This window comes from Taeniopygia guttata, chromosome 15, assembly GCF_048771995.1.
Source record: "Taeniopygia guttata chromosome 15, bTaeGut7.mat, whole genome shotgun sequence".
NCBI classification, from domain to species: domain Eukaryota; kingdom Metazoa; phylum Chordata; class Aves; order Passeriformes; family Estrildidae; genus Taeniopygia; species Taeniopygia guttata.
Window position 1 is genome coordinate 10,845,952 of NC_133040.1, and position 19,979 is coordinate 10,865,930.

The following is a 19,979-nucleotide window of genomic DNA, read 5'->3' on the forward strand; positions in this document are numbered from 1 at the left end:
ACCAAAATGAACCAAACTGCGATTAGATTTCTTTATAAAAATTATTCACACAGCATTCATGTTGTGATTTTTTATTTTATTTTGAAATGAAACCATTGTACATTGTACAAACCATAACTACCGATGGAATAAATAAGTGAAAAATTATACTGCTGTACAACACACACACACAAATCATAAGATGGAAAACGATTAGGTATTGAAGAAAACAAAATTCTTTACACCTTCTAACAGGCCCTTAGAGATAAAGAACATTCCAAAACATGACAATGCTTATGAAGATAGCCACCCAAAACCGATATTTTATACTGCCTTGTTGATTTTATTTTTTGTTGTTGTTTTGTAAGTGCCAGCACTTTTTGGAATGTTTAACAATTACTTTCCCAAGCATAAAAATTCCAAGGAATAGTTCTGCTATAAAATGTTTGGCTGAGTAAATTGATTATCCGGAAGGCCTTTCCACATGTTCCACAAACTCAGCTAAATTACTTGCTTGCTTCTAGTTTCTTTTTTTTTTTTTTTTAATTTTTTTTTTGTTAATTTTTATTTATTTATTTATTTGTAACTGAAGCTCCAACATTCAGCATTGTAGCAAGGAAGCACTTCTTGATATTTGCACTATTTCTAAAACATCAGCTGTATGAGAACTTTCAGTCATCTTGAAAAAAATTACATCTCTCCTCCTGCTCCACCTCTCAATGCTTTCAATAAACCCTTTTACAGTGAGTTCATAAAACAAGTTTTGGGTAGAGATAGGTCCAAGCCAAAAAAAGCTGGATTTAGATCTGGTTTCAAACCTCAGTGGATTTGAATTCCATGTTCTGGTTTGGTCCCATCTGTACTTTCTGGCATTAAAATGTGTTCAATCACATCCGTTGGCCCATAAATGTTATCAGGCACTTCAAAAAAAGACTAATAACAGTCTTATACACTATTTTGGATTTCTTCATACCAGATAATGTCAAAGTCTCTTCCCTCAGAGACTGACAATAACAGGTCTAAGGAACCCAAATCTATCTGCTTGTTCAGTTGTCTGTTGTCACTAGAATCTCTGGTTAAAATAAAAGATCTGAATGCATTCTGTAGAAGCTGTAAATGAAGGATTTCTACCTCAGAAATAAAGCCTCTAGGAAGATGGTTATGATGCCTTGTCTCATTAGCCACAGAACAATGAACAGTTCTGAGCAGAAGCCACAGGAGAGAAAAGGAAGTTTATAATTAAACCTGTTGATGTCAATAATGCCAATAAATGCTTCTATCTAATGAAAAATTTGAGGTATTTTTAGTGCTATTTATATATTTTATTTCTTCCTAAAGCACAGGAATTAGTTCCTAAATGAAAAGTCTATTTAATCCCTTGGAAACATCTACAAAATGAAAATTAAAAACTTGCTGCGATGCACCTGAAGAGAGGGATTAGTAAACACGACTACTTGTCAAAGGTGGCATCAAATTGTTTTGTTTTAGCATTAAGAATAATGAAAAGTTAGTAAATCAAAAATATTTAAAAGTTTGAATCTTTCTAGATTTGCCCATTTAATATATCAATAGAACTTCTCACAAAATATCACTTAAATCTGAATGTAATATACATACAAATCAATCATCATGGACCAGTTATCCACATTTTAGGCATACACACAGTTCAAGAGAGAATTCTACCGTTTCATTGCATATATTGTGCAAATTCAGTTTTTTGGCTCCTCATTTCCTTATTTTCAGAATGTTAATGGACTTCATGATTAGACCAGAAATCCCAAAATCTTATTAGGGAGCACGCTGTTTTCATGAATGATTTGCAATCAAATTTTATTCAGTTAAATCCAAAATGTTTTATTTCAACATAAAGGAAAAGCTGAGTGTCATAGGTTATTTGGGGTTCAATCCTACAAACATCTTACTGAAGGTCAGTATTGGCTCCCCACTGCTCCCTCCCCTTTTCCCTCCCCCCAGTTCCTCATTATTTTTCCTAATAAAGTGGTAATTGCAAACTTAATGCAGTAGTCTAAGTGCAAGCCATTTTCACTATTGGAGAATTCAGACCTGTATAAGCTTCACAAACCTAATTTACGAAAAAAACGTTATCAACTGGAAGCAACTATTTTTTTTTTTTTTCTCATCTAAAAAAGTATTTACAGTTTTTCAGCTTACAAACTACACGCAACCATTTCCAGAGCTGTGAGATCGCATTTTAAATTGCAAGTTCCATCTCCCACAGCAGGAGAAGACAGAGCAAGGGCCCGATCCAGCAGCACGGATGGACACATGGATGGATGTGTGTGCATGGAAGTGGGAGATCAGGGTTTATTCCCTGGAAGTACAAACACCACTGGAAGACCAGACCCTCTTGACCTGATGCAGATGGTTCCACACTTCTGCTAGCCAGGAATTTGAGGGGAGCTGCACCTACCTTGTGCCTTTCCATTAGTTTAGCATAAGCACACTTCAATGTTAATTGGAAGAGAAGGAACATTCCTAACTGGAGTTAGGAACTGGACTATGGAAACAACAAGGCTTATTTACAAGACTTGTTGAAAGAGAATAAGGAAACCCCTCCCCCCCAATACAGTATCTTCCTGGAACATAGAAGTAAACATCTCATAATGAAACAGTACAATGAAATCCAGTTCAGTGAAAACATGATATCAAAAAAGACCAATTGAAAATAAACTCACTGTGCATCAATCCCTTTGATCCTATTTATGTACATAGTGGAACTTTCCTGTAAAGCAAGTTGTACCCAGTACAGAGATCTGGACCTAATACGTAAGTATTTTAAGTGCCTGTGTTATAATATCTATTCAGATCTGGACTATAAATGGTAAACAGATCATGTTAACTTCTGATGAAGTTAAGTATTTAGAAGACCAAATTTACAGTTGCGAATGCCATGCATTCAATAAAAGATCTCCACTATAGCTGCTAAAATAAAACATCAAGCTCCTTTTTCTCCTTGGACTCCAAGAGTGAAAATGGCTTCCTGATTTGTAGTTGTTTAAAAATTTGAGCACCAGGGATTTAAAACTTAAAAACAAAACAAAAACCCCAAACAAAAAAAAAAAAAAAAAAAGAAAAAAGAAAAAAAAAGCCTTACTACATGGCATTATGCAAACATAGGCCACTTTGCAAAGGAGACAGTTGCAAAACAACTTTTAAAAGTTAGCACTGTTTTCAGAACACAAGGCACAAAACAAAAGCAGACATCACGCCAGAACAATGAACTTCACATGAAAGCTAATACCTGACCTGTACCATCCTTAAATATCTTACAATGTTAAATAGAGAAATGAAAAAAAAAAATACAGCAGCAACATAATTGTAATTTTGACTTTAGAAACAGTGCGTAGACCCCTCCTGAGTTGTTTACTCCAACCAATTCAGAGACAGTAACTTAAAAGTTCTCAATGTTTGTTTCACAGGAAAAAGTTTTCAGTGTCTGAGAAGTTAAACCTTTGTTAGGCTTTCTTGGATTTTTGCTTGGTAACTTGAAAAGTTAGGAGTTCTGTCCTCATCCAAGAGAAGATGCTTAAGTAAAGTTGTTCTATAATTAAGCCCACTGATGTACCTTACATAAAAACTGACCAGAAAAATCTATAGTCTAAATCTCTTCAACATTTTGTTGGGAAGCCTCTACTTTCATCTTTTTAGAAGGTGGCACTCCTTCAGAGTCCTTAATGAGGGGGAAAAGAAAAACAGCCACGTTATCATTGCACTGAAGTTCAGGCACCACAAACATCAAACAAACAGCACCAACCAATTCCCCAGCGTGTGATGTGTCCCAGAAAAAGCATCCCTGGATGCCAGAACGTGTCTCAGTGCTGCCTTAAATCACTCCTCTATTTACATCTTACCTCAGCATCTTTGCATTTGTTGTCATCTACAAGGAGCAAAATTCTAATTCCAGGCTAAAACCCACAGTGAATATTCCAAGGGAACAGCCTCGATGGAGGGTGCACTGAAATTGAGGACCCACAGGAAAACCAGGAGGAGCAGGGCTCTGCCTGAGGATCTGCCCTTGTCCTGCCCTGAGAAGGGCACAACTGCAAGGATAAGTTCTTCCTCCCACCCACCCAGAATTCTGCAGTGTTTCAGTGAGTAAACAAACACCCAAGCATCCACAAATTAATTCTCCTAACTGCCATAAACATTTACCTTTACAGAAGGTGTCCTACTTCTGAATGGTCCTCAAAGGGTCCAGTAGGTTTGTTCCAAGCAATTTATTAACGTAAAATGTTAATATTCACTTAAAAAAACATGGTCTGGTTTAAGAAACCAAGAAATCCATCAGACCAATCTGGTTTTACTGTTCCAATTCTGTGAGATTCAAGCAGCCAGACACCTGGACCACAAAACCAGGAACAGGCACATTTAATACTTTACAGCTGCTTTACTGTCCTCACTTTGGAAATTAATAGAAATACACAACTGTCCTCCTTATATTTGCTTTTAAGTAAAAATAAACTCTTCCAAAATCCATGCAATTGGGCATTTGCACTTAAAGTTACCTGAGAGTTTTTAGATGCCTCTGTAATTAAATCATTTTCTCCAGAGGACTGAATTTCTGCTTTCTCTGAACTATTCATGGAATTCTCCATTGAAGACTGTGAATTCTGTTCATCAGAGGTATCTGAAATGGCAAGAAATAATTTTAAACAAACAAATGAAAGGTTTCAGCAGGAGCTTTCCAGGATGTCTTCCCACTGGCAACATCCCCAGCACATCCATTTCAGCCACACTGTAAGCATTATGAAAACACACACAACAAGTGTATGAAAATGATTAATTAAGCTCAAACTCCAGGATCACAACCCAGCTGCTGCCTGAGCTTTTCCTTCCTGCTGCTGGAGCACAGACCCTGGGATCAGACCCTAGAGGGAGCCAAGCTCCTGCACAGCCTCAAAGAGGATGTCTGAGCCCTCAGCAAACCATCCAGACTGCAAGGGAATTCCTTCAAACCAGAAGCAAAAGGCTGAGGTGTTACAACTAATGGATCTAAAAACCTGTGGCTAAGCAGAGAGAATAAAGTTACCTGAATCAAAATTCAGCCATATATTTAAAATCCCTTTTTTTTTTCCTTGATAAAATATTTGAGATAGAATTTAGAAATTCAGCTAACCAGCTTAACCACTAAATTTTTAATTCTGGTGGACAGGTGTGAAGAAGTCCTCTAGTCTATTATAGCTGTTACTTGCTTCCAGCTTTCACTGGGTTTTGGTTTGGTTTTGGGTTTTTTGGTTGGTTGGTTTTTTTTTAAATCCTTCTCTCTCTCAAAACAAGACTTAGAGAAGACCAAGATTAAAGCACCCATTTATTTAAACAGGGGATAGGGGCATGTAAAATGTATTCCTAGATCCCTGACCCAAAGATTATATTAATTTATTCCATCTGAAGAGAAATGCAAGATCAAACAAAATTGTTGGGCAGTTTTGGTTAATGAAGATGCCATAACCAATAAGTAATGGATATTTCTGTGGTGTACTGTATAAAAAGCATCACAATTGCAGGGCTCTGACTGATCAAAGCAAGATAGATAAATGTTTAATAAATTGTTTAACACAGCAGTTAACCAACTGAAAACCCCTGCATTAATAACAGATATTTTTTGCCATTATGTCTCCCTTTCATTCTACAAGACCTGGCTGTGGAACTCAGCCAGAGGACTTGGTATGATTTTCCCTGAACTTAAATTTAACCAGGGGAACATGCATGCTATGTGACAGGTTCATGTAAGCAGGTTCAGACAATATTAGACCAAGGAGTAAATCCTTACTGTTTACTGTGGCCAAATATGCAAGTAGAGGTATTATTTGCTCTGATTTATTCCAATTTGGTGATGGATCTGTCGTCAAATTTTAACCCCAGTTAATAATGACAACACTTAACATATTTAACCACTCTGGCATTACCAAGATAAAAGTTCTAAATTTAAATTGGTCAGTGGATGTACTGAGTGAAGAACTAAATTAGGAGGGCATAATTTAATTGCTTTGGTATGGGAAGAATTCCACAACCAAATCATTAGAATGGTGTTAAGGACATCTTTTATCTGTTATAAGAGGACAAAGAAAGTTATCTTCCCAAGAATATAAATACAGAGCATGTTTCAATTACCCAAAATACCATTTAAAGAGTGAGGGTCAGAACAATCCCTTAACCCACATGTATTTTTAATCTGTCCACAACTGCAATAGAATCTTGTAATGCTTTCGGAAAATTAGGACAGAACTCAGAGCTAACTTCTGAGTAAGTAGCAAGCAGAGTTAAGAGAAAAGAAAGCTTGCACTATGGTTTACACAATTAAAAAAGTAATTTCAAAATATCTCACTTCTATTTTACTGTACCACTAAGGCACCAACTTCCAGAGATCTACACAAACTAATACCTTCCAGGACTTGTGTGATTATATGGTAGCAGCCATTTCAAAGATGATTTTAAATTATTTCTTCTTTCAAGACTGAGATTTGAGAACAATAAATCAGTATTTTGTTTGTTTCTCTCTGAAAAGAGCCCTGAATGTCAGTGTGACCTTTCCAGTCGTATGAAAGATCACCAGCAGGTCAGAGAAACTGTGGCCCATTTTCACATAAATGCCGAGAATTCAGAAACCATCTCTTTCAAATTATTATTTTCCAGTTCTTGAAGTGGATAAGCAAATAAATAGCACACTAAAGAATAACTTTTTTTGTTTGGCTTTCAAATGGCCCTCCCAGCTCACCTTCTGAACCAGGCTGCTCCTTTGCCTCTGCCTGAGTTTCGTCAGACTTGACTTCAGTGCTGTCTGCTTGTGTTGCCAAGTTCTGCTCTGGTGCTGGACTGGAATTACTGCTGTTTTCCTGTTTTATTGGAGAAGCATCAGCTATTGAACTCTGGTTGCTATTGTCATCTGTGAACAGAAGAGTGAAAACCAACAAAGTTTGATTTGACAAGATACAAAGCATACGTTAATTATTCTATATTCTTCCCTGATAACACATGATATAATTTAGCTCACTAGGGATCAAGTCCAATCATTTAGACTCACATCCAACTTTTTTCCACACCAAAGGAATTTTCAAGCAGTTACTAAAAATCCAATTCAAAGAGTGTTTTACTCAGATCTGATGCACAGATCTGTAGTTAACAGAAAATATTCTGCCTGTGCCCTCTCCTTGTGACTGGGGTGCACCTTCCTTTAAGCCAGACTAACATACCTGGATAACCCAGAGGGAAGTTCCTGCTCCCTAAAGAAAAATAACCCTGCAAAATACTAGGAATTAAATTACTAGAATTCAAGTCAATCCACCTCCCTCTGCATCTGTACAACCATTAAATCCAAAGGACTTCAGGAACACAGAGCTGCTGCTGGGACCAGAGCAGACTCTGGTCTGATTTCACTCTGCTCTCTCCAGAGCAGACTGATATCAATTCAGATTAAGTTGATCACAAAATTCTACAGTGTGAAATTGTACAGTTAAAACCAGAGGTGACAAGTGATAAAAAAGCAAGTAGTACATTCACCTCATGGATGGGAGAATCAAGACTTAAAAAAATTAAATTATCTGATTGAGACAAAAGTGAAAAGCTTTGAAATAGATGAAAAATTAATCCAGATCTGCAAAACCCCTGTTCATTCCTTTAACCGCAAGACCACACTTGCTGTCAGCACTGCAAAAAGCAACCATGAGGCAGCACAAATGCAAATAAAACTGAAATTAAGAATTTACAACCCACTAAAAAGCGATCCTCTCTTATCACCTCAAATAGTGCTGCGTTCTCAGCCATAATTGTTATCCAAACACCCAGAAGGTAAAAACCTGAAGCAGAACTGAGCTGTGCAAGCTGCTCTGTAATAAACACCAGGCTAACACTCAAAAGTCACATTCAGAAAAAAAATAAAGTGAAATAAAATTGACCTCATAGTGCCTGACTGGCAAACAAAAAAATGTTTTCTTGAGCAGTTAATTTCATCAAGCTGCAGCAGAAGGACGGCACCGCAGAACCAGAGCTTGCTTTCTTGGCTCTTGCAGAATTCTCTTGACCTTAATCAGTAAGAGAGTTAATAAGTACAAAACCTGCCTAAATTATAGTAGGTCCCACTGGGCCTTTGGGAGATTTTTGGCTCTTCAAGCAGCAAACTCTGTTGAGGTATTACTGCACCTGAGTGCAGTGCTTTGAATGGTAACTATTTCTAATTTTATTTTCATATTTAACTCCACTAACATTTTTTTCCCTTACACTCATAGCCCATATATAAATGGCATTTAAACAACTGTTAGTATATCTACAGAAGAAAAGTCCAAGGTACCAAGTGAGTATCTGATGATGTTTTCCATTTTGATTCAAGTCCATACATCAGAGCAGTGGAGAATCTGAGGTTGTTGGTTTACACTTTCACAGCAGTGTAAGAGGGGAATTGGGTCTGACCTTCTCCCACTCACCATGCATGTCCATCATCCCTGGGGAGGAGCTGTTCTCTGGAGTGGTCACTTCAGAGCCACATTTTTCATCTTTGCCCTTTTTCTTATTCTTATTTTTCTGAAAAACAAAAGGTACCACATACAAATGAGGTATGAGGTACTTCTCAGCCATGCAGAGAAATCCACATTGCTGTGTAAACCCTCCCCACCCAGAACTTCTGTAAGAACAACTCACAGTCTCAAGTGAAACCTCCTCCTCCTCTACAACTAATGCTGTTTCTTCATTAAAACTGGAAGATGGATTAAGAAAAATCAGATTTGACCTAAATCAAAGAGCACAAGCACAACAGCCCTGAGTGAGCTGTGGGTCCCAGCCTGCTCCCAGCCCACAAGGATGAAAACAAAGGAAGGGACCGTGGCATCCATCACGTGGGGAATCTGTGCCTGCTAAGGGATGCAGCATTTGCAATTAGGAGGTGATGTAATCAGTCTCACAGGAAAAAGAGCCAGCTGCACTGCTTTTGGAGATCCTGCTGCTGAGGAGACAATTCAAAGCCTGACTCCAGGAAGAATGCTCTCAGCCCACCCTTTTGGACAGAGACCGTCCTCCAGTGAGGGAAGGAACTGAACCACAATCAAATACTGTCTAAGACTGCAGAAGAAATTCAACAAGTGATATCTGGAGGGTCTTTTCTCTATATTTTAAACAGATTATTAAGGTAATTTCTAAACTGCATTTTTACTTAGAGAAGCCAGATTTTACTCGCTGATACGTGAAACAGGTGAGAGCATATGGACTTCTTTACCTTTGCAAAATGAAAGGGGGTCAGAGGGGTCATGATCTCTCTCAGGTCTGGTTTTGTTGTTTATTAAAGGTAAAAAGAACACTTTTGCTACAAAAGAAACTCTGGAAGTGACTGTGATCAATTTAAGCTGACAGGTGTTTTTTAAAGAGGTTTAACCATCAGAGTGGTGAGGTTCCAGAACAGCCTTCCACAACCAGGAGGAAGAGCCGAGCTAATTGTAGTGCAGAGAAATTTCAAAGTGTCTAAGGAGCAACACGTGAATTTAATTTCTGTTCACCAAAATCAAAGACAACTTCCATTTGAAATAGGGAAAGGCACCACTCTCCTATTTTGTGAAAAGCAAATATACTGTCTGGTCCTTCAGAGTGGATGAAATTTGATATAAAAAGATATCCACAACAAATTTTAATAGACAAAATTATCCCTATCTGGTACTTACTGTTAAAATCTACGTGCTTGTGTGATTTGTGAGAACTTCCAGAGCTGCAGGACAGAAACCTTGCCAACATCAAGCCTGAAACAGCTTGAACTGAAACTGCAGCTGCTCAACAGCCTCTACTTGAAATAAAAAGAACATGACTGTAGGACACCAGCATAACTGGTCTTAAACAAGTGTCCCAATTTCAGCAAATCTGGAGCCTCAACCGAGAGATGATGGCTTAGAAAACACAATTAAACTCTGCACATAGAAACCATTATATAAACCCATCCTTAGTAATAGACAACCTGACTTTGGGTAGCAGTGACCTTGAAAATTCCTCCAGAAGCTCACTTAGAAATTCTGTTTCCAAGTCCCACAGCACCCATCCTGCAGGCACAGCAGAACAGCAAGTCCTGAGCCTAAATATCCTAAATCCTGCACTCCCTTCTCCGACAGCACAATTTTCCCCACTATGTACTATAAATAATAAAATCAAGAACAAACATTTGACAAGTAGGAAGAATGGACAGGTTTCCCAATTCCCAAGGGGGAACTTCACAGAGATGCTGCCCAAGCACTGGAAGAACCCCTGAGGTTTACCACAACTCTGACAGTCCCTGAAATCCGTGGGACAACCAAAGCACGGAAAGAAACAAACTCAGTTAAAGCAATCCTAATTTTAAAAAAGGGTCTTAAATTTGGAGTCTGAGTAAGACAAGGTCATGACACTGTCTTGTCTGAAAAACCACCATTTTACACATCTATTAATACAGAAGTTTTTTTCCAAATAGGTCTGCACTCATATTTCAGGTTGAGTAAAAGCACATGACAGCCCAAGGAAAGAGTGCCAAATGTAGGATATGTTTTTTATTGCATTCTTAATTTACTCTGGTATCGTGGTTTAGTGTTCTCTCTATCACAGTATTACAATTTATAACGATCATTTTAAAAAACAATTTTTAAGTCCTATCAACTTTGATTTTCACACTTCTTTTTATGCCACACCAACAGTGCACACAACATAAACAGGATGCACAGACAGAACATTTATCAAGAGACAACACACGTGACAAGAGAAGCGTGTGCTGCTGTATTATTTGGCTGGACATCTTAATACAAGTGATCCCAGCTCCACAGGATATTCCTACACTCATGTCAATTGTTTTCCACCCAGTTTTGAGCAAAACAGCAGTGATGCACACATAGAATATGTTCTCTGCCCTGTTCCAAACCAGCTGCTTTCTTTAAATCACCAGGCAGAAAGCGGGGAAAAATAATCCATGTCATAACTTTCCCTCCCTGCCTCCCAGTTAGTTAAAGATTTCAAACTCAGTTTCAGCTGCATGTTTAACAGTTATCTGAGAACTGATCCCAGCTGACTCCAGGCAGACTGTCACACACTCACCCATCAACATCACTTGCTGTAGAGATCAACATCCCCCTGGAGCTTCCAAGACCCACACCAGTCTTAGCTTAAAGGCTCAATGAAAATCAAAGAGTATTTCTTTCTACTTTGTCTAAACAGGAGCATCTACATCTGGAAAAAGCAAGATACTGCAGGATACTTACATCATCCACTTTAGGCTCTGTTACTGGTACCCATTTGTAAATCCTTAGGGATGTGTCGCCAACTGTCACCCACTTCTTCTCCCTACAAAATTACAATGCAGGAGAAGTTAAACTTCAGATTCAGAAGAGAGTGATCTACTATTGTAAGTTGTCAAGAATTTAAACAGGCTATTAAGTAGGATGATCTCTATTACATTGTCTTTAGCACTGCGTTGTGCAAATTGTTCTTTGCATTTCACAACTTGCTAGAGCACTGCTAACCTCCAGATTTCTCAGGGCTGTTACTTGACTGGGTGAGTAACTGCAGTAGCAGTAATAAGATCTGGATTAAAGATAAAGTTAAGAAGAACAGCAATTGAAAATGCAGATTTAATGCCTACAATTTTCACTTAAGTTTCTAGAGAGCAGAAGAGTGTTTAGACAGACCAATGTGTTTTGATTGTCATGAAGCTGTTTAATGGGATTAGAAATCTAGATGCATTTTGACCATCTGAGGTATATTTGTGGGCCAGAAATTTGCTGCTGGCAATTTAATGCTCACTCCACACCCCGGACAGACAGCTCTGCAATTCCAGCTGTAGGACCAGCAGCCTCACGGGGAGCAATCAGTGCTGTGGTGCAGAATGCAGACTCTGGAGAGCCCAGCTCTGGGGAAAGGCAAGGCTGAGCCTGGCAGAGAGGGGAAAGCACAGCCTGGGGTGCTGTGAGCAGACCCTGCCAGTGAGTGCTGACACTGACAAAAGGTGAAGGACATGTGGCTGCAGGGTGGCTCTGCCTCGGGGCTCCCAGGGCTGGGGTGGAGAGGGATGCTGAGGGATGCACTCCTTGAGCTCTGCACATCAGGGATTTAAAGAAGGTCCACAATGCCAGAGAAATTTCGTCACGTTTCTGGGATCAGTTTTCAGGTCACAGATTACCACTGCTAGTTCCTGGGTTTGCAATGCAGCTCTGCAAATGGATCGATTAAAAGTTAACAACAAAGACCAATTCCATTAAATATTCAGGAACATCTGAAATTAATTTGGCATGAGATCTCAGGCTTTTTTTTTTTCCCATAAATACATTTAAATAATAGATTTGGGATCCAGTTATAGATTAAAAAAATAAAAAATGTTCTTTGCAGGATGGGAGAAGCTGGATGTGACTCCAAATATATATATTTATATATATATGTGATAGCTCCATTTTTAGAAAGGGCTTCCAGAATCAAAAGCAGCCACACTGTGCAAATGTCACAAACATCCTCCTATTTGTTTTAGCTACTAAAGCCAATCTTATATTTTCCCTTTAGAAGAGGCATTTTCCTGTTTAATTAAGAACAAAAGCAAAACTAAATTGTATATAAATGTATTTGATACATTTTGGCCCTGTCCATGATATTTTAATTGGAAGTCCAAAACTATTTTAAATTAATTTCTTTCCCACTGCTCTTCATGGAGCAGTGTTCCCTCAATGTGTTTGGACACAGCCATTTGGGTACACTAGGTGGCTAAATATGTCAAAATCCAATTTCACTCTAATTTGGAGCTCTACATGCGATAAAAATGACAGTGGAGATGAGGGCATGTCAATAATGAGAGCATACTTAATTGTGAAGAGATGATCATGATATAATTTGGGGTTTTTTAAGGATACAAGACAAATTAGATTTATTTCTACTTAAGTAAACCTTTGAAATAATGGAAATAAAACCAGCTGGGGTTTTGTTTTGGGTGTGGGGAGAGGTGAATAAATGTTTTTTTTTAAAAAATCAAGATTTTAGTCTTTTCCTACAGCAAAATGTTACTTAGAGATGCTGCACTGGAAAACCAAAAGTTCAAGATACCTGTTAGCATCTCAAAGCAGCCTCACACAGCATCTTCACTGGACAGACTGTAGAACACAGGAGGAAACCTATATTAGTAACTTTTTCCTTCTAGTATTAAAGTTAGCCCTGACATTTTAACTCTTCTGAGCTTCTTACCACTTGAAGTTTTGATAACCCTCAGCTCTAGGGATTTTTAAACTGATTTCAATACACAGTAATTCAGACAACAATGGGAATAAGAATATTTTGTGATGGAAGTACACCAACATCCCAGTCCTGCAAACACTTATGGCAGAAAACCCAACATCACAGTGCTATTATGCAAATATTTTACTTGTGTATTTACAGTATTGACAGTTTAAGACCATGAAAGTATTAATAAGAAAAAAAGAAGACAACCTACTCTAAAACTTAATAAAAGCATTGGCAGCACAAACACAAATTTATTAACAAAGAAATGCAATGACTTTCAGACATTTAAGATCAACAGGGTACAATAATTTCAAGATTTATGACATTATTGCAAATTAAGCTTAGAATATTATCTGCAATACTTACTGCCTTACCATTTCAAAACAAAACCCAAAATCCAAACAAGCAAACAAAAACCCCAAACCCATTTCTACTCTGAAACTCACTTTTTAATCTTTTGTGCAAAGACACCATCCCAACCTGCTGATCAGGGACCTTCCTTTTCACTCAGTGAGAACTGACAATTTACTGATGCTGCCCATGGCAGCAAGTTTGGGACATGCTGCACAAATCACAGAAGATCCTCATTGGCCCAGTGCTGGAACAGGAATGAGGAACTCATGAACTCTTGTGCTTAGACTGTTGTGAAACCTTAAATAGTTTCTTCACCTGTTTTCCTTCACCTGTCTGCTGCACCCACCCACCTCAAGATCCTGACCAGAATTCCACCCCCATCATTCAATTCCACCTTTGATAAGTGATGAATGAGCAATATCTGCTATTGCACCATCCCCTGTTACTCTCTGTAGGTTGGTCTCTATGTTGACTGTTGGACTGGAAAACATGGCTGATGGAACACCATCAACCTGACACTATCAGGCTAAAAATGTGGCAATTATCACCTTTACTTGTCCATGTCAAGCTGATAACTCCACGGTTTTACAAAAAAACCCATTTTGCCTGTTTTCAAAGCTCTCCTGTTTCTCCACGACTCAGGAGTAACAACAGAAAATGGCAAAACTGAAATATATACAATAATATTTTTTCTTTTAATCTTCCACACTGAGAAGTATCTTCAATATTTCACTTATAGTAAATTCAGAAACTAATCAGTGCAACAGAAAAAAAGCCCTTACATTTATCTGAAATTGTGTAAAAGCATTTTTAAATTCTGAACTATATCTGCAAAGCATTTAAAGGACAGCCAAGGGTACAAAGGGTAACCATTAGTATCAACACTTCTTCAGTGCTTATGCCTAAGGCATACTAATATCTCAGAACTTACATCATTATATACTCAATTCCCCATTCTAAATAACCCAAGACTTTCAAGTATATTTATACTTTGTTTAATAACACTAAAGCTCCACAGATGAACATCAGATTCCACGTGTAAAAGTAATATACGGGCGAGCAAACACAACAGTGTATATTACACAGAAAGTGTCAAGGCAGCTTCTGCAGCAGCAGTGAGTGCCAGAAACATTTGATGGCAGAGACACAGAAAGCCTTTACTGCCAATATATCACTCAAGGAAAGGCTTTCCCACTTGTCTGGCCTTTTCCCATGACTACCATTCATCACAGTGATCTGCATTTACACACGGATTTGCTCCCACATACCCCATCTTCTGCTGGTGATCACGAAGTGACGTCATAATGCTGAATTTATCACATCACACTCACTTGCATTGCAACAGAGTTTGGTGAAAATCACAGAATTATGACCTCCCTGTGGGATCAAGCAAAAGAGAGAGGGGATGGGAAAGAATATGCCATTATTATACACAAAAAGTGCTGTCAGATGCACAAAAACTGATTTTGTGAAGTGTAGGCTTGCTTTTCCGAGCACGCCTACTGCTGAGTAGATGTTTGTCTAGTGACTAACGTGAAGGAGCCCCAGACACACATGGTGTTTATTGAACAGGCTGCAAAAACAATAAAATGCCATGTAGAGAGACTGGACAAGGACATGTGGTCACAGACACCTTCCCTCTGGGTTTATCTAAGTACAGCACACGCAGGGAGTCCCCTGTAGTGTACACACGGCTTAAATTAAGCCCTGCTTGGCTCCATGTGGCCACGAGCACCTTGCTCACAGCAGAGAGAACCATGGCTCACACATGCCAGAACTCTACCTTCAGCTTCCACTGAAGTCAGAGCATATCCTGGCTCACAAAGAAATAATCACAAGCCAGGAAAAAGAAAGGTATCATAATTCAAGCATGGTAACAGCGTGTTTGGGTCACTACAGAACTTCAGTGCATTCCTGCACATACACTGAGTATTTTTACTTCAACCATCACTACTTGAACTACAGTCTTAGGAGAAAACCCAACACAGACTGGCTAAAGCAGGGAGGTGATCTGGGAGTAGCAAACAGCCTTTTCCCAAAGACAACATGTTAAGGAGTTCTGTGTCATGACTCCTTTTCAGAGTGAAAGACTATTTGAAGAAGGAGGCACAAGCAGCAAAACCTGCAGAAACCCAATCTTGGAGCATTGCATACCACACAAAAGCATTTTAGCAAGTCTGAATGGAGACAGTGAACAGAAAAGCTACAGCAGCACTGCCTAGAAATCCTAAATAGTCACAGCTCAGGATCCCAGCCAATGGCACCAGGTAAAACAGCCTGTGGGGACTTTTCCCCTCAACTTTCTCCAGGTACTTTCACCAGTTGTCCAAGTTCACCTCTTCTTCCTAAGGTGTTATCACTCCCCACAGATCAGGGCTTTGATGGGTCAGAAAAAGGTCAAAGGACTCCTGAGAAATACTGCAATTCAAAGGGAAGGGAACACAGTGGGATTTCTGATTCCTGGTGCATTCTCTGAAGTCAGGCTTACCTATCCCCCCCAGCTATTCCAGACCTCCATCCTTACATGTTTGCTCAGCTGTCCTAAAGTCCAGCAGTGCTATATACCCATACAAATTATTTCACTGCCTCCCAAGACATCCTACCACTTATGCTTTCCTCCTTCTCATTCCTTGTCTCTCAGTAGATGTCTGTATTTTCCCCCATTTAATAAATCAGACTTTGACAAAAAACAAGAGTGTCTTCAGTATTTTTCTAGTACTGGTTGAGGGCACAATAGTTTTTGTCCCTCTCTTCTTGAGAGCCCACTTGGAATCTACATGTACCCATCAACTTTTAAAGACAAAAAAACAATCCTGTACCATTAATTGAGACAAAGTAATCTCAGAGGATTTTATGAAAATAGACTGACAAAAGAATTTTAAGTACTGTTAAAGAAAGGTAGAATTGTTCACTTACTGTGGAAATTTAACATTTTTGCCACACAAACACAAGGCAACCATGTATTCTGTAAGCCACGTGCTGCGTGTTTTCCAAAACAGATGCTCATTCATGAGCGTGGTTTAAACAAAGGAGATAAGGTTACAGTAATCTCACGATAAAAACATAACAACTTCACTGTTTACTACTAAGTTCCAGCAATAACCAGAAGTGCCACGTGCTCTGTGAGCAGACAGGAAGACAGTGGACCTGCATCCAAGTGCTGGCTATCCAGGAACACTGATTTTCTGAGGAACAAAGTCTGCCCTGATGGAAGCTGCCTTCCAGCAGGCACATTCACATCCCTGTGGCAGCACAGGGATTCAGGAGCACCAAGCACAGCGAGGTGCTGCACACCTGCACAGGTGGATGATGCCTTGGAAAAAGCCATCCTCCGCTCGGATGAGCTCCCAGCCCCGTCTGTCTCCCTGCCCATCCCTGGCACACACTGCTCTGAGCACACAAGTCTCACAAAACTCTCTTCTAGGAAATGCTGGACGCAAGGTATTTTAATTTTCAGTGGCTGCATTTCCACAGAAGAGCTGTGGATGGCAACAAATTGCTCCTATTATGCAAATGAAACTGCACACTTGGAAATTGCCGATGTGGCTCTTCTGAAGATGCAGGAATTGCTAGTGTGGAAAGTTCAATTTAACAAGCCAAGTCTTCTCAAAACACTGAAACCACAAAACACAGAATCTCTCTAGCTAATTTCCCGCTGTATTTGACTTCAGGTGGAGGGGGGTAACCATGAGATTCAACTGCAAATTATTATTCCTTTAAAAATAAGAAATTTGCTTTATGTAAATACTTGTGAGGTGCACACACAAAAAGACATATTGATACTTCTGACAATAATCAACAGAAACACTGCATGACTGTACAGGAACCCTCTACAGCAATTGTCTATCGTGAAGGTTAAAATGTAGAGAAATCTATTTATACCATAAGATTTCTGTTTTACAGAAAGAGCCATAGCAACTGGCATGATGGCAGAGAGTCCTTGCCAAGAAAAAAATAAATAAATTAGGTATTTTGTTGAATGGCCAAGCTTCTGTCTCTACTCCTCTCTGAATTCCACGAACCAGGATTCAAAGGGAGCGTGCAGAGCTCATGAATGAAATACCTACAGACAGAACAGTCCCACACATCCAACCACGCTCCGGCTGGAACAAAAGTCCTGTCACACCGCTGCACATTGTTCTGACCTTCCAAAGCCTGCCCAGCAGTCAGCAAACTGCACTTAAAAACAACACCGGAGTAGGAGAAGAGAGTTCCTGAAACCACCCGAGCTGGAGCTGGGGCTGCTCCGGCTGCCTACACAAAGGCTGGATTCTCTGAAATCCCCATCCCGTGCCCGCTGCTCCTGGACACACGTCCCGGTCCCGATTCTTTGTCTGGCTCACGCCAAAGGGCACATCCGTGTGCTCAAGGCCATTTAAAACTTAACAATCCACTTCACTCTAATACGAACACGTTCAACTCTATCTTTGGCTCTTTTTTTAACGAAAACAAAGCGCTAGGTGCGGAGGACAATAGAAGTGTCCCCTTGATTTCAAACCTGCAAACCAGCTGAATGATGCACAGTAACAATAATGCAAGGGAATTTCCCCGTGGATTCCAAATGTTTAAAGGAAGTATTTTAAGATACATGCACAGAGACTGCTGAACAGTCAGGCAACTTGCTGGAAGAAAGATTCACTCTTGAGTCACACCGGCACTGCTCTTTATGCCATCCCAAATCCCCGGACCGACCATGCAGAGCACGGCGCGACCGCTGTACTGTATTGTTTAAAGACCTCGTGTGGGTTTTTCTAACAAAAGCAGGGGAAAAAAAGACAAAAGCGGGGTAATGCCAAAACGCGTTGAAGGCCTAACAAAAGGGACTTACTTCACACGGGGTATAACCTTTAATTTTATGATTTAAGAGAGGTTCCAGGGGCAGTTCGCGCTCTCTCCCGGAGAGTCAGTGGGAGACGATCGCGCTCGGGTTTGCTGCGCTTTTACGCACAAACCCCGGGAACTCGGGAGGTGAAATCAATCCATAAACAGTCAACGACAAAAAATAAACTCTCGGGAGCTTCAGAGGGGTATTCTTAAGGCGTTTTCTTTTTTTCCAGAACACTTCTCTGAGCACTATTTCCACCCAGAAGAGCGGGCGGCGGAGCCACCCCGGGCCCGCTCCTCGGGCCCTTTGTAGGGGCCGGCGGCGGGAGGCGCCCGGCCCGACCCCGCCGCCCGCCCATGCCCGAGGCGCCCGGCCCGGGACCCGCGGCGAGGGGCGGCGGGCCGGGGTCCGCGGGGAGCGGCGGGGGGCGGCGGGGAGGGGGCTCGGCCGCACAATGGAGCCGCCTCTCGCCCTCACACGCCGCCGCCGCCTTCATGTGACTCGCCGGAGCGAAATGGCTGCTGGGTGCCGCCGGCTCCCCGCCCCCCGCGGCCGCCGGCGAGCCCCGGACCCGCGCGGAGCCGGCGCGGGGCGCGGGGGACGCGGGCGCGGGGTCCCGGCGCGGCGCGGCCCGCTCACCATTTGCGCACTTTCTCGATGGCCGCCATCACCCGCTTGATATCATCCTTCGCCCGGCTCCGGGTCTCGGCCCGCACCGACCGGCCCGACATGCTGCTGGGGGGCGGCGGGCTCGGCGGGGAACGCGGCGCTCGGCGCGGCCGGCGGCTCGGTCCGTGTGTCGGGGCGCCCGCCCGCACAATGCCGGGGCTGCGCGGGGCTCGGCACGGCTGCGCTCGGCGGCTCCGCTCGGCTCCGCCCGCCCGCCCGGCGGGGCCCGCGCTCCGCGCACGCGCGCGGCCGGCGGGGAGGGGAGGGGCGGGGCGGGCGCCGTGAGGGGACGGCGGGTGGCGGGAAGAGCGGCGGGGCCGTGAGGGAGGGGAGCGGGCTCCGACCCCCGTGCGGCCGGCGGGGCTGAGGGGACACCGCGGGGACCTGCGGAGGAGGTACCGGGCGGGAAGGAGCCCCCGCGGGGGAGAACCCGGAGGCGGCCGCCGGCCCCGTGCGCTTCCAGAGTTCCCTTCGCTGGTTTTCCTCGAGCGTTCGCTGGAGCAACCACAAGACAACGTTCTTTCCCCACTCCCACCCAGCTCAGGCCGTAAGTTACCCCAGAACTACAAAGTTTGTCCGATTTCAGCTCGCCTCCACTCTAAAGAGTCATCAGGAGCTGCCCAGGGAGGCGGTGCAGTCGCCTTTCCTTTAGGGAAAGACTGGATGTGGCACTTGGTGCTGTGGTTTAGTTGACAAGGTGGTGACAGGTCAAGGGTTGGATCTCAGAGATCTTTAACAACCAAATTGATTCTCGTGATTCTGTGATAATCCAATGCAGTCTAGCAGCATCAAGAGCACAGTTACATTTCACCACAAAGTAAAATCCAGTCCTAAAATCCAGGGTTTTTACAAACCTCAAAGTACTTTACATAGAGATAATACCTATTTTTGTACAGGGCAGTGACAAACACCCATCCTATCCTTGCACCAGTTGCCGTGA

At 41.6% G+C, this 19,979-nt stretch overlaps 1 protein-coding gene across 2 annotated transcripts; it reads right to left on the minus strand.

The window, feature by feature from the left end:
- Window positions 1-55: 55 nt before the first annotated feature.
- On the minus strand, window positions 56-19,287 carry BCL7A (BAF chromatin remodeling complex subunit BCL7A). 2 transcript variants are annotated; one of them, XM_030285424.4, is made up of 7 exons: window positions 19,010-19,287; window positions 14,814-14,922; window positions 11,193-11,274; window positions 8,418-8,514; window positions 6,716-6,883; window positions 4,506-4,627; window positions 56-3,670 (listed from the first exon to the last, which is right to left on the minus strand). In XM_030285424.4, the coding sequence occupies exons 2-7, from the start codon at window positions 14,846-14,848 to the stop codon at window positions 3,599-3,601; spliced, it is 576 nt and encodes a 191-aa protein (XP_030141284.1). In that variant the 5' UTR covers window positions 14,849-14,922; window positions 19,010-19,287; the 3' UTR covers window positions 56-3,598. The 2 variants fall into 2 exon arrangements, with proteins under 2 accessions (XP_030141284.1, XP_030141282.1); XM_030285422.4 differs by lacking the exon at window positions 14,814-14,922.
- Between the last annotated feature and the right edge of the window lie 692 nt (window positions 19,288-19,979).